The 19,925-nt window shown below is 53.0% G+C and overlaps 7 protein-coding genes across 7 annotated transcripts; 5 read left to right on the top strand and 2 right to left on the bottom strand.

The window, feature by feature from the left end:
- Positions 1-243: 243 nt before the first annotated feature.
- KVR01_008626 (uncharacterized protein) lies at positions 244-1,581 on the top strand (the record flags this gene model as incomplete). The annotated part of the gene is made up of 3 exons (XM_044791383.1): positions 244-656; positions 727-1,002; positions 1,060-1,581. The coding sequence occupies 3 exons, from the start codon at positions 244-246 to the stop codon at positions 1,475-1,477; spliced, it is 1,107 nt and encodes a 368-aa protein (XP_044642393.1). The 3' UTR covers positions 1,478-1,581.
- Positions 1,582-4,728: 3,147 nt separating this feature from the next.
- On the bottom strand, positions 4,729-6,018 carry KVR01_008588 (ribosomal 40S subunit protein S12). The gene is made up of 3 exons (XM_044782133.1): positions 5,887-6,018; positions 5,370-5,688; positions 4,729-5,283 (listed from the first exon to the last, which is right to left on the bottom strand). Exons 1-3 carry the CDS (start codon positions 5,887-5,889, stop codon positions 5,159-5,161), a joined length of 447 nt encoding a protein of 148 aa, XP_044642355.1. The 5' UTR covers positions 5,890-6,018; the 3' UTR covers positions 4,729-5,158.
- Positions 6,003-7,409, top strand: KVR01_008869 (uncharacterized protein). The gene is made up of 2 exons (XM_044788620.1): positions 6,003-6,724; positions 6,957-7,409. Exons 1-2 carry the CDS (start codon positions 6,592-6,594, stop codon positions 7,214-7,216), a joined length of 393 nt encoding a protein of 130 aa, XP_044642636.1. The 5' UTR covers positions 6,003-6,591; the 3' UTR covers positions 7,217-7,409.
- A 238-nt stretch (positions 7,410-7,647) lies between these two features.
- KVR01_008394 (uncharacterized protein) lies at positions 7,648-10,596 on the top strand. Its single transcript, XM_044791263.1, has 2 exons — positions 7,648-9,863; positions 9,915-10,596. Exons 1-2 carry the CDS (start codon positions 8,059-8,061, stop codon positions 9,985-9,987), a joined length of 1,878 nt encoding a protein of 625 aa, XP_044642161.1. The 5' UTR covers positions 7,648-8,058; the 3' UTR covers positions 9,988-10,596.
- On the bottom strand, positions 10,317-11,719 carry KVR01_008830 (uncharacterized protein; the record flags this gene model as incomplete). Its single annotated transcript, XM_044792200.1, has 1 exon — positions 10,317-11,719. Exon 1 carries the CDS (start codon positions 11,613-11,615, stop codon positions 10,317-10,319), a length of 1,299 nt encoding a protein of 432 aa, XP_044642597.1. The 5' UTR covers positions 11,616-11,719.
- Positions 11,720-12,697: 978 nt separating this feature from the next.
- Positions 12,698-14,681, top strand: KVR01_008667 (uncharacterized protein; the record flags this gene model as incomplete). Its single annotated transcript, XM_044785972.1, has 4 exons — positions 12,698-12,759; positions 12,865-13,007; positions 13,071-13,578; positions 14,564-14,681. 4 exons carry the CDS (start codon positions 12,698-12,700, stop codon positions 14,679-14,681), a joined length of 831 nt encoding a protein of 276 aa, XP_044642434.1.
- A 31-nt stretch (positions 14,682-14,712) lies between these two features.
- Positions 14,713-17,074, top strand: KVR01_008665 (uncharacterized protein). The gene is made up of 4 exons (XM_044791290.1): positions 14,713-16,018; positions 16,077-16,300; positions 16,364-16,460; positions 16,530-17,074. The coding sequence occupies exons 1-4, from the start codon at positions 15,079-15,081 to the stop codon at positions 16,928-16,930; spliced, it is 1,662 nt and encodes a 553-aa protein (XP_044642432.1). The 5' UTR covers positions 14,713-15,078; the 3' UTR covers positions 16,931-17,074.
- Positions 17,075-19,925: the final 2,851 nt, after the last annotated feature.

Genomic DNA, 19,925 nt, shown 5'->3' with positions numbered 1-19,925 from the left:
TCAGTGACACTGGATGGTCCGTATCTCTTCGTCATTGTCCTCCAATATCGAGGATACCTAGGGACGTCACTTGAGCGGCACTCGTGGGAAGGGAAACCAAGACAGCATCGCGCGGCCATTTCTAACAGACTACTTAGGAACATCTCAAAGCTTCTCGGGTTATCTGATAATATTCGTGCTGCCTTGTCTCAAGGCAGGACGCTCACACTGCTTGAGTTGGATGAGTTGGCCTTTGTCCTCGACATGATTCTAGTGGACGAAATCGATGGCAATGGAGCTTCAAAGACTCCAGCAACGAGCCTTACCAGCCATGCAATCACATTCTCAGTCATTCAAAACACTCGGCTTGACAAACTTCTTACCGACATCATCCGCGTGTACGAGAACGACAGCATGACGAGACCGCGTATCGCAGAGGTGGGACTAGGCTCCGAGGTGGAAAAGGTGCAGAGCCTGCAGAAATACTGGCGCGCCCGCTTCAGATCAGAATACTTCGCACTGGACCAATACAGACTGGATAGCCTTTTTGCTCACGCCCTTCGGGATGTTTCGTTCTCTGCAATAGCTTCCGATGGCCTAGGCATATGGTCACCTAAGGAGCCGCTCGCACACGAGCTCTCAGAAGCCGAGGTGACCTTACACTACACACCTGGAACGTAAGTACCTTACCTGCCGTGTGAATCCTACGATTTCAAAGACCCAAGAACTAATCGCCCGCCTGTGTAGCTGGTGGCTCAATCTCGGGTGCGCACACCGAGATGGCATTGTTGGTGCTGCTCTTCAGAGACCGACCAAGGGTCGATACGGCGTTGCCGCACTTCCACTTTTGACAGGCAGTGAGGAGAGATTGCCAGACGGGAGGATGGAGTATTGCCGCCGCGGGAAGCAGCACGAGATGCATTACAATTTGCTTACACAAGTGGGACAGAAGACCAAGGTGCTGCGGGGTTTCCGCTTGAAAAGCATGTATGCTCCTGTCGCTGGGCTTAGATACGACGGGCTGTGAGTGAACGCGGTCCCAGACCCGATTATTCAGTCTATGTACTGACACTGAAGCAGTTATATCCTCAGAAGCTGGAGCCTCAAACTCGATCAAGCAACGGACATGTACTGCATGCGGCTCATTCTGGACCGTGTGCCTGGTCAGATACCGATGAATGAGATACTCCACACCCCGAGGCCGTCGCAGCTCGACGACTGGAGCCTGTATGAGAAGTTGGAAAGAGAGCGAATCAAGCAAACACAAGGCGAGGCAAGGCTAACTGAATGGATCATTGGGCGGGACAAGGAGAGGATAGAACGAGGTCACTGGCGTCGGAGTCGTGCATTCAAGTCCGAGATGAGACTGACCAATCCCAGAGCCCCGGAGGCTGGGGGAGGCGCCCAGGATTCCCACAGGAGGAGAATATCTGATATCGACACGGACCTTATCCCCCCTTCCGAGGAGCCCGAGGCCGAAGACGAAGAGGGGGAATAATGGTGTGGACTGACAAGATCCTGTCGCGCAAAGACCCCAGCATGCTCCATTCCTATTCAGAGGGTCCATTTGAACGCTAACACCATAATTTGATTTCAGTCGGCATAGATCATTACACAGGTTCTACTCGGTCCTGGAAGAGATATCAGCCCAGGGCACCAAGACAATGACTGCGTCTCAGGTGACCATGCTGTGGTACTTCTCAAGTCACAATTGATTCACAGCATGAATAGAAATAGTCGCGTTTGTTTCAAACAATGCGTTTAGCGTTGGGGCTTTCCCTTATCAGTGATGGGACAATGAAGATCTCACAGCATACACTTGTTGTGATTAAGCCTTACAAAACTTTTCTCAAGAGTCGACCACTGATTGATTATGTGGTTTCGCTTCTTTTCCGTATACGTCCGAGGACATATATGGCGCCTTCATACGGTGCTTCCTCTTTTTCCTCCCTCTTTTTCCTCCCTCTTTTTCCTCTTTTTCCACCCTCTTTTTCCTCTTTTTCCTCCCTCCTCTTTCCCCTCCCTCTTTCCCCTCCCTCTTTCCCCTCCCTCTTCCACCTCCCTCTTCCACCTCCCTCTTCCACCTCCCCTTTTAAGTTTAACTTATATAAATTTAACTAAGCTTTAACTACACTATATTTTTCCTTTATACTATATAACTATCTTTTTATTTAATTATAAATTACTTTAAGTTAAAGTTTATATAAAAAGTTTTTAATAACTTTATATATATTTTAATATTTTTTATAAGAAAACTTTAATATTAATTATACTATATTTTTTCTTTATATTATATAATTATTTATTTCTTTTTAAAACTTATATATAAAATCTTTAATAGTTTTTTATATATTTTTATAATCTTTTATAAAGAAACTTTAAATCTTTTATTATATTTTTATATTATTAAAAAGTTAATAATTATTAATAATAAAAGTATAAATTTAAAGAAGAATAAATATTATAGTTATAAGTTAAATACTTATAAAATTAACTAATAGATTTATATATTTTATTTATTTTATAATTTTATTATAAAAATTAAAAACTATTATTTAAATAAATAAAAGTATTATATAATTAAATTAATTAATAAAAAAGATTAATATTTTTATATATATATATATATATAATTAAAATAAATAAATAGAAAAAATATTAATAAAATAAATAAATAAGTTTATAAATTATATTATTAAAAGTACCTTTTAAAACTATTAAAGTTAAATAAAACTCTTTAATTAGTTGTAATTTAACTAGAAATACTATATTAGTATACCTTTTATTTTATTCTAATATAAATCTCTAATCTCTTTATAATTTACTGAATTTCTAATTATCCAAAACCTAGTAGCAACATACCCATGCAGCTCAATTCTAGCCACCTGAACCAGTTCAAACAGGGTATCCTTTATGTCGATCTACTGAAGACGTTTCAAGACTCTCTCAGAGTTTGTAAGGCCCTGGATGTCCAATATATTTGGATTGACTCGCTCTGTATCTTACAAGACTCTGAAGAGGATTGGGCCATGTAGGGCTCCAAAATGGCCTAGATATACTCTGACTGCATTGTCACCATTGCCGCAGATGCTGCAGCAAACAGCGGAAGGGGTTTTCTACGGCGTGTGGCAGATCCAGATGAGTTCTCCGTGACCTGGAACAAATACAACGAGACTCAGGCACCTGCCCTCCCTTTTAAGGATTCCGACAAGCAGCAAGTGTATATTAGAAAATATATAGAGGTGAGCTATCTGGGAAGCTTTCCTCATCACCATGCGGGTGACGGAACGATTGATAGGGAGGATGAGCTCGGGAGCCATCTATCGAAGCGTGAATGGTGTTTTCAAGAGAGCCTCCTGCCTAATTGGGTTTTGCACTTTGCCTTTGATCACCTGAGCTGGAGTTGCGCAACCGAATCTTTCTGCGAGTGCATGTATGGAACAATGGATCCGGCTGTGGACCGATACCGCAGCCTACTTGCAGATGGATTCGAGCAAGGCTATATCATAGACCGGGCGGCTATGAAAGACGACTGGCAGCACATTGTCACGGAATATACACGACGTCGTCTGACCTTCCCTTCAGACCGACTAGCCGCCTTAGCCGGCCTTGCAGCCCGTGTCCACGCCGAATATCCTGACATCGAGTACTTAGCCGGCCTGTGGTCCGATGCGAAACTGCCCCAATCGCTGCTTTGGGCCCCAGCCGGCAGAAGTACGCGAATGCAACCTTACATGGCCCCAAGTTGGTCCTGGTCAAGTATTAATGGGCCAGTGAGCTGGGCGCATCAAGACTCTTACGACACCGACAATCATTTCAAGCTAAAGCTTATCACTGCGAACTGTTCTCCTGCAGAGCAAATAAGTACGGGGCCCTGGAGAGCGCAGAACTAGTCGTGCAGGGCCAATTATGGCGTGTGAAGCTAGTCGGGGTGGACAGATATATGTACGATTCCATCAGAATTCTGGAAGAGGACGGCAGTGACTCGCCATACAGTCTGCCGATCGGAATAGAATGGGATGTGCCTAAAGAAATTACTGGATTCGAGGAGCAAGATACTCCAGCGAGGCTAGTCGCTTTTCTGAGACCAGCACCTGCTCTGAAAAGAGTGAGTCGGACTGGGAGGAGAGTCCATATGAGGGAGACACGTCCACTTGGGGTGAGAGTTCTGGTGAGGACAGCTCATCTGAAAGCGACAACATGGCAGAGGCAGATGGAGATTTTGCCTTGCTGAATGTTATCGGATATGTCAATTTCCTCCTTTTGCGCCGCTGTGAGGAGAGCGAGAGACCGAATACTTTTCAACGAGTAGGCGTCAACTCATGGTATGAAGGAAAGTCGGACTGGGGTCCGCCAATGGGCCCGGAAGTGAGGGCACTGGGGTTTATGAGTCAAGTAACGTTAGTATAGGTGGATGCTGGAACTATACATATCTGGGTTCGCTCCTATTCCGCATACGTAGACATACATGGCGCCTTCAGAACTACACACATACCTAGACATCGTGAGCCTTCATTGGGTGCCTGCTACGCTGCGACGTCGTCTGTGCAGTGGATGCCATCTCATTGCCTGCATGTGATGGATCTCTGGGCCCCGTGTGGCACATTTCGTCTCGATACTCCACACATCTTTCGTTGCTGTCTCTGATTAACAAAAGATCTGCGAACCACTCAAAAGCTCCAGAGGAATGCTGTAACCTTCTGGAGTATGTGACTGTGTTAGTGTGATTGATGGTTTATGTGATGTGATGTGATGCGCGCCTAGCAATCAGCTATATAACCCTGGAAGATTCCGTTGAGATGCTCTCTTCTTTCTGGGTCCATGTCATCACATTAGTTGGGCTGGGGAGAGCACTCGAGTATGGAGCTGGCGGACCTCCAACATGCCGTTCTCCATTGAAAACGTCACGTCAACAACAGGCAGACACAAGAATCACGGGACAACATTGAGGACAGAGTTGACGAAGAGCCGTGGAGGCCTTGTGCTCGATTTCCCTATTTTTTTGGATCCGTACGTAGGGTTTCCATATCTCAATTGTTCCATATCCGAACCATGCCAACCGTCGAAGCCTGTCGTACATCCGATAAAGTTGTTGTGGACGCGACCATGAAATAGCCCCGATGCCTCATCTATAACCCGCCCGAATGGTAAACGCCCTGCCCCAATCGATATGACATGTTTATTGCTCGGTCTGGAAGTAGTTGAGCAGGATGGAGCGCTCCTGCGACTCCTCACCCCAGTCCTTGACGACGACGCAAGAGCAGTTGACAACCTTGCGGGCGTTGCCCTCACGGTCGAGGACGCCTATGAACCATGTATTAGCTGGTGCCCCGGTACTCCAAGCGGCTAGGTGCTCGCAGGTGCTGCGACACGTATTGGGGTCTACTCACAGAGACCGGCCCACTCGCCGAGCTGCTTTCCGTCGGGAACCTTGATCAGGGGGATCTTGTGCTCGGAGCAGAGAGCAATGACGAGCTTCTTGTAGGCATCCTCCTCGCAGGCCTCGTTCAGGACACACATGTGAGCCTGACGGCGGTCGAGGGCCTTGCTAGCCTCACGCAGGCCACGGGCAAGACCGTCGTGCATGAGAGCGAGCTTCAGCACACCCTTGAGGGCGTCCAGGACGGACATCTGACCCTTGGAGGCGGCATCGGCGGAGACTTCGACCTCCTCGGCGACTTCGGGAGCGTTGTTCTCTTCTACGTCCGACTGTGTTTCGAAAGAGCCACGTCAGCATGGTTCGTTCAATTGATGTCGTATGGCCGAATGTGGCCAGTGGCTAGACCGCGGTCTTCAAAATGCACCTCATTCCGCCCCGCGAGGTTGCGCCAGGGCCACACCCCACGAGAGCCAAAAATGCGCCATCCGACCAGGCCAGCCGACCATGACAGATTGAGCAGTTCTCACCATTTTGCTTGTTGGGTTTTCAAGTTGCTGTCAGAGCGATCCTCGAAGAGATATTGTGGTGTAGGAGGGTAAAAATTGGCGAACGTGGGGGATTTTTTTGGGCGGGTTGTAAAATGAAGTTGCAGGCAAGCAAAAGCGTGCGAAAATCAACCTGAGGAAGAGTCGTGCACTGACCATTCAGTGATCCGTGCCACGATAGGGCAGCGCTGGAGCCCACAAAACCACACCTTCGAGCCAGCCAGGCCTGCCGGAGCTCCACCTTGAAAGAAGCGGCCTAGGTGCGAAAAAAGTTCAACCTTTGCTCCTCGTCAACCCAACCTCGTCCAACTCTTGTCTGCCTCCCCAACTCCCACGCGACAGACCATCACGAGGTATGTGAAACTGACTGCGACCATCTCACCATGACTTGAGCATCCGTAGGAAAATATGCCCCTTCGCGAAGGCCGGGGAGAGCAATCGAGGATGGATTACCGAATCGCAACCGACACAATCCATCAGGGGCGGTGATGACGGACGATGTCCTCGATACGCTTCTCCCTTTACGACGCTGGGCGGGCAGAACCCTTCTCTTGAGATTCGTCTCGGCGAGATGGGCACTCTCCACGCTCTTAGAGCCTCCGAAGGCTAACATGAAATCCCGCTGGCAGATACCTCTTTTCTTGTCCGAATTGAGAATCTCCCTCACAACACCAAAACACCGCCAAGATGGTCCGCACTTCCGTTCTCAACGATGCTCTTAAGAGCATCAACAACGCCGAGAAGGCCGGCAAGCGTCAGGTCCTGATCCGACCTTCGTCCAAGGTCATCATCAAGTTCCTGCAGGTCATGCAGAAGCACGGTACGTCCCTACCATCTCTAGCGACCATCAAGATCAGATTACATGGACTTCGCAAGCCCTGCCCCCAAACACCATTCGGCATGATAACTAGACGACGGTCTCAACATTCCAACGACTCCAGTCTTTTAAGTTGCCGATAGATCAACTTGCGAAGATCTTACACGTTCTCTGAATCTCCTCATGTGGTCTTCGTTTAATCTTTCGCAACATTCACTGACAGTCTTGTCTCCAGGCTACATTGGCGAGTTCGAGGAGGTCGACGACCACCGCTCCGGCAAGATTGTTGTCCAGCTCAACGGCCGTCTCAACAAGACCGGTGTCATCTCTCCCCGCTACAACGTCAAGCTTGCCGACCTTGAGAAGTGGACCGTCCGCCTGCTGCCTTCTCGTCAGTTCGGCTACGTCATCCTGACCACCTCTGCTGGCATCATGGACCACGAGGAGGCCCGTAGGAAGCACGTCTCTGGCAAGATCATTGGTTTCTTCTACTAGATGGGGGACAAAAATGGTTGGGGAGACATGGCAAGCAATGGCGTTCATGGACGGCGTCCGGGGAAAATATCACTTGGGTTTGGGAATCATGTGCACTGAGCACCTAGTGCCATTTTTGAAGTGGTTGAAATAGGACTTTGATTTCCGATGAATACCCTCGGGATCCAGACATCAATCCAAGCCAGTCTTCGCCATCTTTGGGCCATCTTTGGGGATTACACCTCTCCCATGTGAAATCAGGATAAGCCTGATCCCTTCATCTACGTGATGCTGTGCCTTGTGTTACCATACGACCTCGTGAAAAATTATTTCGGTCAGGATGTGCTTTCTGGCCGGATTGGTCTACTCTGACCACGCGTCTGAGCCAAGATTGTAGGATTTTCGTACTGCCAATAGTTGGTAGAACAGAACCCCGGTTTCTGCTTGGATCTGCAAGAGTTCCGACACAGTTTCTGAGCCAGACTGAAAGCGGTCGCTCGAGGCTCGATCATGTTTAATGGGTACTTCTGAGCTCTTTCCAGTCGCGCGGATCCCGGTGGCAGCCGCGTGGATGTGGATGTACCCGTTAGCGGCGGGCCCCTTATCTGCAATGAGCTTGGCACCGAACCCTGGTCCTCAGGATCCAGGCGATCCAACTTCATATGTGAAGTCGCAATTTGTCCTTCACCTCTCTCGTCGCCTCCACAATTTGCCCTTGGCGCAGGATTCAAAGGTGCAGGAGCTCCCAATGCCACCGTCTGCCCGCGCGTGTCACACGGAGGCTGTCCTTTCGCGCCGGACTGACAGAGGAACTGGGGGTCGGCCTGCTGCGCTCTGCAGATTGAACTGAGACAGTCTGGAAGATGCGACCGCGTCAGATCCTCACCCTCGGGGCCATTGTGCTCGCCTTCTTCCTCGTATACTCAGTGCTCCGACTTGGTCCATCGACACAGCCTCGCCTCACGCCAGATCCACCGTCCTCCCAACCAGACTCTGCAGGTGGCCGGCCGGTACACGCACACGATGGCGACAGCTCCAGCGCAGGCGACAAGGTCCCAGAGGCTGATGCGCCGCCCCGCGTCAAACACAAGCCAGCCCCCGGCGGCTCACATCCCATGTGGCATCTCATCAAGGATGCCGAGGCGAAGCTGGAGGAGACCAAGGTGCGACAGTCAAAGTCCCTGAAGGAGGCAGTGGCCGAATACCGCAGGCGGTACGGCATCCCGCCTCCACCCAACTTCGACAAGTGGTACGAGTTTGCTACGAGCAGAGGCGTGCAGCTGATCGACGAGTTCGACACGATCCACGAACTGATCACCCCTTTCTGGGGGCTGAAGCCGTCTACAATACGAAACCGCGCCCAAGAAGCACTCGGCTTCGCCAATGCGCTGCTGGGCGTGCAGATCCGCCACGGCAAGATCAGCAACCTGGAGGGCGGGGGAGACTGGCAGCGCGACGCGACCGAAGGCATGATGAAGCCGTTCATAGAATATCTTCCCAACATGGACTTGTGCTTCAACATCCACGACGAGCCGCGCGTGGTCGTGCCGCACGACGACATGACGCGGCTCGTGGACATTGCCAAGAACAAGAACATGAAAGCTGCCAATGCTGTTGCACATCCCCGGAACGAGTTTACCAAGAAGCCCAAGGGCCTCAACGAGGGTTCGCACTTTACCGAGACGAAGCTCACACGCTTCAACGTGTTTGCCCACCAGCCGACCTGGACCCACTCAAGGATGTCGTGCCCGCCCGAGAGCCCTGCCCGCGCGATCGAGGAGTCAGACAGGATCGATGACGTCGAGAAGTACGGGCTGGGCGATCTGGGCTTCGTTTACAATGAGACGGCCATGGCGGACATATGTTACTCGCCCTCGCTAAGTGAGACATATGGCTTCTTCGACCGACCCAATGCCTACAACATAGTCCATGACTTATTTCCCATCTTTTCTCAGTCCAAGATCTCCTCGTACAACGATATCATATACCCGTCTCCCTGGTATTGGTACGAGAAGGTGAGCTATGACGAGAAGAAGGACCAGTCATGGGACACCAAGAAGGACCAGCTATACTGGCGCGGTTCTACCACGGGTGGCTTCTCCCGAAATGGGGGTTGGAGGCGACAGCACCGGCAGCGCTTCGTGCAGAAGATCAATGCGGCGGACCAGGCCAAGATTCTCACCAATCGCGGCGACGAGACTCATCCTAAATTCGAGGTGAAAGAGGTTCCCAGAGGGGACTATAAGGACATTATATCCGTGCAGTTTTCGCACATAGGCCAGTGCGACCCGGGTGATTGTGACGCCCAGAAGGAGTTCTTCCAGGTCACAAGCCGGGTTGAGCAACAAGATGCTTGGAAATACAAGTATCTCCTGGACATTGACGGTAATGCCTTCTCGGGGCGATTTTACGCTTTCTTGAGAAGCAAGAGTCTCATATACAAGTTCTCGATATTTAGGGAGTGGCACTACGAGTGGCTCAAGGGTTGGGCGCACTACATCCCTCTCAGCTTGCAAGGCGACGAGTGGCTCGAGGCAGTGCGCTTCTTCGGCGACGGGGACCTCGGCAAGAAGGAGGCTGAGAGGATCGCATTGCAAGGGCGGGACTGGGCGAACAAGGTGCTGAGAAAAGAGGACATGGAAGTCTGGTTCTTCAGGCTGCTATTGGAGTATGTCGGTCCCTTCCATGCATCCATAGTTATCATGCTAACCGATTCTAGGTATGGCCGAGTCATTGACGACGATCGGGAGAACATTGGATTTTCTTTCGGCGAGCCGCCTGCGAAACCCTAGTGGCTCTAATATGCATTATCTCTTCAGCGTAGAGCCATTCGAGCCTTTATGAGGTGTCTATAAAGTTGTAATATTTTCACACGCGCGGAAATGCTCGGCATAGGCATTGGCGTTTTGATTACGACTCGATCGAGCCGGGTATACATGGCTAGTTGGATCATAGAATGCCTCGTGGACAGGCCCAGCGAAGCAAAGCTGTCGACTCTTGCAAACAAGAAGTGCGATATATTTGATTATCAGCAAAACAAATCCACCAACACATTGTATTGTGCTTGAATGTTTATGCTCAAGTGGGTATCATATTGTGCCATAGCCAAACTTGCTACTTGCTACTTGGACCTGGACCGTACATCGTCATACAGTGTATCAATGACCTGGAAGACAACCGTCACGTCCTTCATGACACGCTCATCTGCCTTCTCCCTCCCTCCAAGTTTCTGCTGGACCTTGTCGGGATGCCAGCGTACACGTTGTTCCTTCAGCTTTGCGGCAAACTCCCTTTCGCCTAGAGTTTCCAGGTCCAGTCCCCTCACGAAGAAGGCCCGGACCTCCTCCTCTTCCACGTCCTTGCGCGTACCGCTTTTAGTTGGCCAAGGGATCCTGTCCGCGCCCCCATCCCAGCCCTCCCACCCGGCACCATACTCACGGAAGCGGTCCGCCCACTCCCTCCTTTTCCTCCTCTCCTCGCCACGCTTAAGACTCCTCTCCACCTCCCGCTGTATCCTTCTCTCCTCCTCTAACCTCGCCTCGGCCTCATTGTCCCTCTGCGCCCGCTCTTCCCGCCTCTTGGCTCGTCTCGCCTTCTCCTCCATGAGCCCCGCATGCGTCTTCTCCCACATCTTCTGCCGCACGTGCGCCGCGTACTCCTCGTCCGTCATGCGCTCCAGCTCCCCCGTCTCCCGGTTGGGGACCTCCTGGGAGTAGATGTGGATCGGCTGCCCGTATATCCCCTCCCAGTAGGCGGCGCCCTCGTCGTCTGCCATCGCGTCGAACAGGGACTCGCGGAAGGCGGCCTCCGGGTCGAGAGCGGGCGCATCGTCTGGAAGCCCACCCGCCGTCCCGTTATTATCCTCAGCTCGTGACCGTTTATGCCGCGACCTTCGGTGGCTCCGCTCCGAGCGATGGCGGCTCCCCGCCCGGCTGCTTGGTTGGCCATCGTCTTCGGCCCGGGCGTCGCGATGTGATGAGCGGCGGCGGCGGTGGCTGCGGGCTTCGCGGTCTGGTGAGGCGGACCTGTGGTCTCGCTTGGACTTGAAGCGGAACTTTGTGCGCCGTTCGCGCAGGTGTTCGTTGTTGTCGTCGTCGGCCTGGCTTTGCGCAGGCTCTGCCGGCTGGCTGGCGCCGGCGGCGTCCATGTTCACCGCAGTGGGCCGTAGTTTGGAGCTGACATGCGGCACGCTGACGCCTGTGGCTGGCAGGTTGATGGATGAGAACTTGGGTGGCCCGAGGTTGATCGAGAAGTTGTTGGAGAAGGTCGAGGTAAAACCTGGGGACTGGAACGACGACTGGAACGACGACTGGAAGGTGGACGAGAACGGCGCAGGCGGCCTCTGATTCTTTGTGTTCGCCGAGAGGTTCGAGAAGCCTTTTGATAGCTCATCCACGGCCTGAGCAGATGTCTGTGGCATAGTCCGAAGTGCAGATGCTGAACGCTATCTCGACGCTGGTTATCTACTAATTATTAGAAGTTGAGTTGCAGATTTCCTAAAGCCTTGGAGAGAGGTGACGTTGGTGGGGTGCGAGTCACGGCAGCGATGCCAAGGGTCCCTTGTTCCCAGAGGCGGCCCAGCTTTCCAGGTACCTAGGTACCTAGGCACCTAGGTACATGCAGCGAGGTAAACAGCAACATCTCTCACCTTCCCTCCTATTATCACAAAGCCGTTGCACAGCCACACGTGGCATTTACCCGTAAATAAAGGCTGCAGAAGATCTTTTGTGTCTTTTTTAGCCAAAATCATACCTTACGCGGTGATTGCAGGCCGGGCAGCTATGGTGCTACTTCACTTGTCACCCATCCTCTCCTCTGGCCAGACTAGGATTCGCAAGACTCACTTTCTACCTGTATTTATCAGTCTCCCATACATTTGAGAGTCCGGAGTTGGAAAATATTCAAGAACCGGCAAAGTTGATACCGTGAGATAAAAGCCGCAGAACGTTGATCACAAGTGTTGCCAAGACATGATGAAGCTCCCTCCCTACAAGCTGCTGGACCTTCCGTCAGGCCATCTGACATGTTTCTGGAACAGGAGACTGGGTGGGTTCGTTTCTAATGCCCATACATCAAAAACTTATGTGGCGCTTTTGTACAGTATAGTAAACGCTCAAGACCACGAAAAGCCAGTTGTTTCACCCGAAGCCAAGGTATGAGCCAGCTAGACAGGGCTAAAGATAGCATCAAAGCTGGGCCTGTAGGTTTGTGTAAGCTTACTTGGGTACTGAAGTAATCCTTATTAATAAGCTCACACGTGTTGAAACTGAGCGATATATCAGGATTATCCGGCTGTACTTAAAACATGTCAATTTTATGGCTCCAGCGCAAGTAAGTACGAACACTCAGTCTGCGGCGTAGAACTGGGAAGTGATGGATGTGATCACCTTGGTGAAACAGTAACACGGCCAAGTTCTACTACGTCTATCAGGTTCAGCAATCGGTTGAAATTGAGCCAATCAAGTTTCCGCCCAGTTGAATTCTAGATGTAAGTGATGGTCCATGACTGACCAGCTAACTTTGTACATCCGTATCATACAGAGATATCTTGATGTGACCAAGTGGTAAGTCTCAACCAATGTGATTATATGCGCAAAGAGGCTGACAACTAACCAGGGACTAGATCATACTTGCTGTTATCTCTCTGGGCTTGCTCTTGGTTATTGTAGCTGCAGGCTCGGTTTGGGTGTCGACGAGGCCTATTCCGTGGCTATTGCATTGGGTGAATCAGCAATGTTGCCCACGGGTCTCGTCTGTACAATTTCGAGGTACTTGATGAAAGCCCGTACATTCAATGAGCTTGCCTGTGTCAGTAAGCAATGTTCAAATCCCAAAAATTGGACATTCCATCTGACTCTTCGGCCCATTTTTGCAGACATGATCGAGGCCAAATGCTCAAACAGGCATCCTCTCGGACAGCTTGCGTGTCGTATTGTAAGGACAAATCCGGCCTCGCCAGTCTGCTCCCATCAACTGAATATATATTCAGATATCATGATCTCCCTCCTCTTGAACTACGGCGTCATGCGTTGGGTGCCGGCAACAACGTTCGGCTACTTGACGGGCAAGTTGGACGACCCGTCCAGCCAGACCCAGGATCTCACAAGCAATAACACCGATGGAATCACGTGCACTCTTCTGGGGTCCAACAAGCTTTCTGGCCGGCGGCTAGGCGCCTGCTGTGATATGGAACCTGCACCAAGAGGTTCCCGCGCGCCCGTTTCGACCTCTGGAATAGTAGAGACGATCTTCTTCGCGAGCACGGCTACTTTACTGGGGGATCCGAGCACCGTTCCATACCGCTATTATCGTCGGGACGGTCTTCAACTACCAGCTCTACGGGTGCCGGCACGTGTGGTGGAACAAGTGGGCGTACATCAGTGGTGCGGCTCTAGACACGGGTTTCAACCTGAACCTGTTGTTCATCTTTCGTTTTGTTGGAACCACCGGGACGACGATAGCTAATTGGTGGAGGAACAATAAGGCCAAGACTCAGCGGTGCTTTGCATTGCACAAGTCAGCATGGACGATTGCAATGTTTGGTTCTAGGACCTCGGGAAGAATTAATTATCACCTGTTTTGTCCGATAGTACCAAAGTTGTCCGGCGATGCTCAGCGGAAACTACATAATCGTTCCCGGATGAGGCCAATTCGGAGATATCGGACGGAAATCTATTACAAATCTACATCGGTACAAGAGGTTGACAGCTTCGCAGCACTTGAGAAGATCCCATTCGATCGACTGATCTACTGCGGGACAAGCTCCACGCGGAGGAAACACTCCTGACATGTTATGATTCGCCGCAGCAACAAAGAAACAAGCCACTTACACAAGCATCTTGCCCAATCATATGCCTAGCCAGACGGCCATGAGGTTTGATACGTCCGAGTCGCAAACTCTTGGATCCGAAGACAAATACACAGAGCCACCATCAATATTTTTTTTTCCAATAATTTGTGTTATGTTGGGCCTCACTTAGACAAAACAAAAGTAACAGGGTCAAATGGACTGATGAGTGGATGACGAAAGCACAACAATCATTTAGCCGACCCAGCAGCGGAAGCCAAGTACCCGAAAGCTTGTACCAGAATTTAATTGCGGCCAACTGACAAAAGCCGCCATGCATTGGCCGTGTATACACGCAATTCTGGCCAAACATTTGAAAGTCTGAACCAATCGGGTGTGACAATGTCTTAGAATTGAGCCGCATGTATGTTTTTGCCCGATTGCATACTTGCATGTAGTCTGTGCCAGGGAAAAAGAAAAGGCGGCTATGCCTTTTATATATGATCTTGGAGACTCGGGCTCTCTGCCCTCTGTGGAAAATGAAAATATGTGGATTCTGGATTAATTGCTCTGCTCTTCAGGGCTGTCTGCAGCCCCTCAGCCCCAAACCCCGATGCATCATCACATACGCCCTCCGACGAGATTGTTTCTGCAGAGCGGCTGGAACGGCAGCTTCCGACACCATGCCCAAGACAATAGAATCTAGTCGCTCAATACCCCTGCACCCGTCTCGGAGCCGACTGCCGATCTTTCACCTCGAAAAGCAGTGGGCTCGCGGCGTCGAGCGGCTTTACTACGTCCGGATGCTAGTACGTTACGAGCACCCTGACGTCAATCAATCACGACTGCAGGAGGTGGTGTTGATCGCAAACAATTTCTGACCTGCCACTGTGGGTGTGGTGACGGCTGTACTTGGTAAAGATGCTCACACGCATGCTCTGACTGCCAGTTCCTGTGCAGTATTTCACAACCAGGCTGCAGGAGACGTGCATGTTGTTGTCAGTTTTCACAAGGCAATAACATTTTACTGCGTTGTTTGTGTCTTGAATCGTCAACCGTGTGTTCTTTGCATACAACAAACAGCATTCTCAGCAACATGGCGGGCATATCGAGGGTGTTTTCCCGGCCGACGGCCAAGCCGTACCGCAGCCATCACATCCGGTACTCTGTGGAAAACCCGCCGACTCTGGACAAGGATGGCCACCTCGCCTTCGACGAGGGTGACGTCGAGAACCCGCAGAACTGGTCCATGGCGCGGCGGGCGTACATCACCATCTGTGTGGTCCTACTGGTCGTCAACGCGACCTTCGCCTCGTCCAGCCCCTCGGGCTGCATCGAGAGCATCAGCGAGTGGTTCGGCGTCTCCAGCGAGGCGGCCGCCCTGACCGTGACGCTCTTCCTGCTCGGCTACTGCGCGGGACCCTTGGTATTTGCGCCGCTGTCCGAGTTCTACGGCCGGAGGATCATCTTCTACGTCACCTTCCTCTCGTACATCGCCTTCAACATCCTGTGCGCCTTTGCGCCGAGCTTTGGCAGCCTGCTGGTCGGCCGCTTCCTCTCTGGCACCTTTGTCAGCGCGCCGCTGTCCAACTCGCCCGGCGTGCTGGCCGACGTGTGGAACCCCATCGAGCGCGCCAACGCCATGGCCGGCTTCAGCCTCATGGTGTGGGCGGGACCGGCGCTGGGCCCCGTCATCAGCGGGTTCCTCCAGCTGACCAAGGGCGTCGAGGGGTGGAAGTGGAGTTTCTACGTCTTGTTGATGCTGTCTGCCTTCTCGGCCATCTTCTTGTTCACCATTCCTGAGACGTACGCGCCGGTGCTCCTGCAGAAGAAGGCGAGGCGGATCCGAAAGGCCAAGATCCCCGGCTACGAGCATGTCAAAGCGCCGCTCGAGACGACGAACCAGACGCTGGTGCAGGTCTACAAGATCGCGCTGACCAGGCCGTGGATCATCTTGTTCGACACAATCAGCTTCCTATGCGCCATATACCTGTCAGTCGTGTACTTGCTTCTGTACATGCTCTTCTCGATCTACCGTAAGTCCCAGCCCCCTCTTCATCGTTCATCTTTGTTGTTGCTAACAAGGTCCACCAGCTATCGTCTTCCAACAGATGCGAGGCTGGAACTCGGGCGTGGGCGAGCTCCCGCTCATCGGCACCGTGGTTGGCGCGGCTCTCGGAGCTTTGATCGTCGCGATCGACTCACGCAGCCAGAACAAGAAGGTCCAGGCTGGCTTCAAGCCGGAGCCAGAGAATCGACTCAGCCTGGCCATGTACGGTGGCGTCGGATTCGCGGCAAGCATGTTCTGGCTGGCATGGGTGCGTAGATGCGTGCCCCTTTCCTCATTTCTGTCCACCGCTGACAAAAAGACTCACCAATAGAGCGCAAACTTTAACTATGTACACTGGATCGTACCGACACTAGCGGGCGTGTTCCTTTCGGCTTCGATGCTGCTAATCTTTGTATCCTTCTTGAACTGTAAGTGACGATAGAGATGGCGAATAACCACCTATGCCATCGTCAAGGCTAACTTGCTTCCGCGATTAGACCTAGTCGACACCTACCTCATGTTTGCTGCCTCGGCCATAGCCGCAAACACGGTGCTGCGATCGGCAGCGGGCGCAGCCGCCCCGCTGTTCACAAAGCAGATGTTCGGCGCGCTCGGGATTGGGGGCGGCGGCTCACTGGTGGGCGGGGTTGGCGCCCTCCTGGCAGTCATCCCGTTCGCATTCTACAAGTACGGGAGGAAGATCCGGGAGAGGTCCAAGTTCGCACCCACGGAGGACAAGGACGACGGCCAGCATGACCCGACCGATGAGGCTGAGAAGGGAGCTGCGGGAGCTGGTGACGGGGCGGCCGGGGCGCAGTCGAGTGACACCCAGAGCATAGAGGGCACGCGCGAGGGGGAGTCAGAGGAGGATAATGACATTCGGGAACATGGAAAATAGAAAGTCTTGCTGTATTTTGCATATACCAGGGAGGAATCGGCGGTAGACGCCTGCCCAGGTGGGCGGGCATAGAGATTGCACATGGTTGTTCGTTGGCTTATTACAGCATAGCGGATTGTATTTCACATAGATTTATTTCAGTAATCTGTCATGCTACGGCGTGCCTTTCACACTGTTTGGTGTACGGCTTCCCATCGTGTTGCTCTCGGGACTGATAAGTGACTGGCACGGAGGCCGTCCTTGGAGGGACATCTGGACTATCGACGGCTCAAGACAAGGATGCCCCCCAAGAGTACAGAGTACACAGCAGTACCACTTAGTAAACAAAGTGGGCCCTCGACGCGGGTTGACCCACCCCCGCCGGGCGACGAGCACGGAGACGGAAGCGGTCCGGGCTCATGCCGGGACCGCCTATCTAGATAAGATGCAGATCCAAGCAGGCAATTTCTTGCCTGCTTGCTCCTCATGGCCCCTTTGGGCCACTTCCGAAATCCCGGGCATGAAATCATCAAATCCGGGGCCGGTCCCTGGGTCCCGGCACGTGCTGAGCCTAGATCCCACCCCCTGCTTGACTCGGGGCGAACATTTGTTGCATTGCCCGCTCGTGCCAGCACAAAGTATATCTCGGGTTCGAGGCCAGCCCTTTTTTGCCATTGTGATTGCCATACGAGACAATTCTCCCGGATTTGGACGAAGTTTCGCCGTTGGGGCGGGTTTCAGAGGGCTGGGGAGAGGTTTTCGAACACTTTGCTCGTGCGCACTGATGATGTGTGCAGGCATTCACCGGCTGGCCACCACCTGGGCTGCCTGGCTATCGTGGAAAACAAAGGTACTTCTGATCTGGAGTTGCTGTGTACCTTTTTCCTTGCGGGGCAAAAGGGGAGCGTTAGTCTGCCGTGCATTGATCTGCGCATGCACGACTCACCGCCAACCTGTCCCGCTCCTGGCCTCCTGGCCTCCCAAGGCTGGCTGGCCGGGTGCCTGTCAGGCCTGTCCAGCGGGCTCTCAGGCAGTAACATTTGAAACTACTGTACTTGCCACCCCAAGAGGCAAGAGGGGCGGAGGCTTGCTGGGCAAGACGCAGGCGAGTGGACATGACAGCGGTTTCACCTGGTAGAACAGCCCGCCAGCCCGCCAACGACGATTGCCAGATGCGCCCTGCAGAAGTGGGCAGGCCGGACAGCCTGACAGCCTGTTCGCCAACCAGCCTGCCAGCCAACCCTTCATGCCCGCCTTTCTGCACTGCTACTGCAGATTATTCGTGAACCCACTTATATCACAACACCGCCTCTGCGCCTACAAGCAGTAGCCTGCCCGCCCAGCCGTTGCCCAGGGCAGACCTAGGGCAGACCCAGGGCAGACAGCAGCCCACGCCCGACCTGCCCGACCTGCCCGACCATCCAGCCCATCCAGAGTCATGTCTCAGGGCGGAGCGCCGTCGACGGGACCATGTGATGTTGTTTGTGCTACGGGCTGTTCCTGGCACCACCATCGTGAGCCTCTGATGCAGCGGCATGCAGGCCAGCAGGGGGGAGCGAATGTTCTCCCAAGAGACACGCACAGGCTCTCAATGCACAAACGCCTACACATGGTCGAATCAGACGGCCCGGAAACACACGAGGTTGCGACACCAAGTTCTCGCCTGGGCATGACCACGACACTGCTGTCTCCCGGATCAAACGACGTTTCTCGCGAAGAGATGAAGCCAGCCGATCAAACCTCGTCGTACTCGTGAGGAAGAGCACGGTCCGTCCCGAGAGCCCGTACAGACGTACTGCCCGCCGGCCGAGCGGACAGACAGCAGCTACATGCGCTCCTGTCCGTGGGTGGATGTCCCACGTACCGTCGGTGTGCTGTGCGGGCGCTGGGAAACTCTATACACCACCTGGGCACGCTACCGAGGCAGCTGCGAGGACCCCTTTACCGCCTTGCATCGTGTCTGCTGCCACCAGGGTCCAAGGGGTCCTCCTGCCGGGCCACCTGGCATACTCCAGAATGTGGGACTGATTTCCTTCCATACCCTTCCATCCTTCCATGAGGCCTCCGTGAGGGAGAAACGACCCCACATCACCCAGCATGGTGCAGATTGTGTGCATGTTGCCAGCTTGCCTCCCGAGGAGCCTCCAGCCCCCTTTCCCCCGGGGCCGAGGACGCGCTCCTCGGTCGGGCTGGTGGTAGTCAACGTCTGCCGGGGCCGGGGCCGGGGCTGCAAAGTCCTGCGGCGTGGCGTTTGGGACCCGGAACCAGACGACCCACATTATTACGGCCCCGGGACCCTCAACTGCCGGAGCAGATATGATCTGGCCCCCGCCAGACAAGACTAGTCACTCACTACACACTAGCACACGAGAGATTTGGACAAGACAGGTACCTGATTCAGGAGAGTTCCATGTCACTCGAGCGGGCGAGCACAGAAAGTGTTTGGGCAGCATGCGGCCTGCGGCTCTACGGCTGAGTTACATTGCGGCCAAGCCCGGCCAAGCCAAGATAACCGGTCGCCTAATTCGGCTCCCCAGGCGAGATCACAAGTCAGGCAGCCCCAGCTGCCCAGTCACCAGCCGCTGCGGGTGCCTCTGCGGTGGTCGCATTTGCGAACCAACAGCGCGCCCGCGACGACTCCCCAGCCCATCGCAAAACAAAACATTATTAGCCTTTTGCCTGGGTATGGACAACCTGCCTGGTCGGTCATGCAGTCGAAACATGCATGCGCGACCGCCCCAGACACTGGGGGCCCCGAGGGAATGTGCATTAATATTATTAGCACACGACTCTTGCTTCCTACACGTAACAGCCCATCCAGCACCAGCCAACATATGACTTGGAAACGGCGGCCCCCAAAGGGTCGGGTCCTGGACTCGCGTGCGTGGCCCGCGACCCGTGACCCCGGATCGACCCTGAAACACTGACACACACACATACTGCTGCTAGCTGGCATACTATGTATGTGCGGAGTAAAAGGTGCTGACCATCCAGCGGCAGGTGTGTAGGTACTACC

Source organism: Diaporthe batatas, assembly GCF_019321695.1.
Source record: "Diaporthe batatas strain CRI 302-4 chromosome Unknown Contig00010, whole genome shotgun sequence".
NCBI classification, from domain to species: domain Eukaryota; kingdom Fungi; phylum Ascomycota; class Sordariomycetes; order Diaporthales; family Diaporthaceae; genus Diaporthe; species Diaporthe batatas.
Note: the sequence above shows the minus strand (reverse complement) of the source record. Positions and strands in the feature narration are given on the sequence as shown.

What these genes read in the sequence shown, in the direction of transcription:
- KVR01_008665 (XM_044791290.1), top strand. Translation starts at nt 15,079, where the DNA reads ATGGCGGGCATATCGAGGGTGTTTTCCCGGCCGACGGCCAAGCCGTAC. An exon ending in CATGCTCTTCTCGATCTACC is followed by an intron (nt 16,019 to 16,076) that starts GTAAGTCCCAGC and finishes AAGGTCCACCAG; the next exon opens with CTATCGTCTTCCAACAGATG. An exon ending in GCATGTTCTGGCTGGCATGG is followed by an intron (nt 16,301 to 16,363) that starts GTGCGTAGATGC and finishes ACTCACCAATAG; the next exon opens with AGCGCAAACTTTAACTATGT.
- KVR01_008869 (XM_044788620.1), top strand. Translation starts at nt 6,592, where the DNA reads ATGGTCCGCACTTCCGTTCTCAACGATGCTCTTAAGAGCATCAACAAC. An exon ending in GCAGGTCATGCAGAAGCACG is followed by an intron (nt 6,725 to 6,956) that starts GTACGTCCCTAC and finishes TCTTGTCTCCAG; the next exon opens with GCTACATTGGCGAGTTCGAG.
- KVR01_008588 (XM_044782133.1), bottom strand. An exon ending in CGGCGAGTGGGCCGGTCTCT is followed by an intron (nt 5,284 to 5,369) that starts GTGAGTAGACCC and finishes CATGGTTCATAG; the next exon opens with GCGTCCTCGACCGTGAGGGC.
- KVR01_008394 (XM_044791263.1), top strand. Translation starts at nt 8,059, where the DNA reads ATGCGACCGCGTCAGATCCTCACCCTCGGGGCCATTGTGCTCGCCTTC. An exon ending in TTCTTCAGGCTGCTATTGGA is followed by an intron (nt 9,864 to 9,914) that starts GTATGTCGGTCC and finishes AACCGATTCTAG; the next exon opens with GTATGGCCGAGTCATTGACG.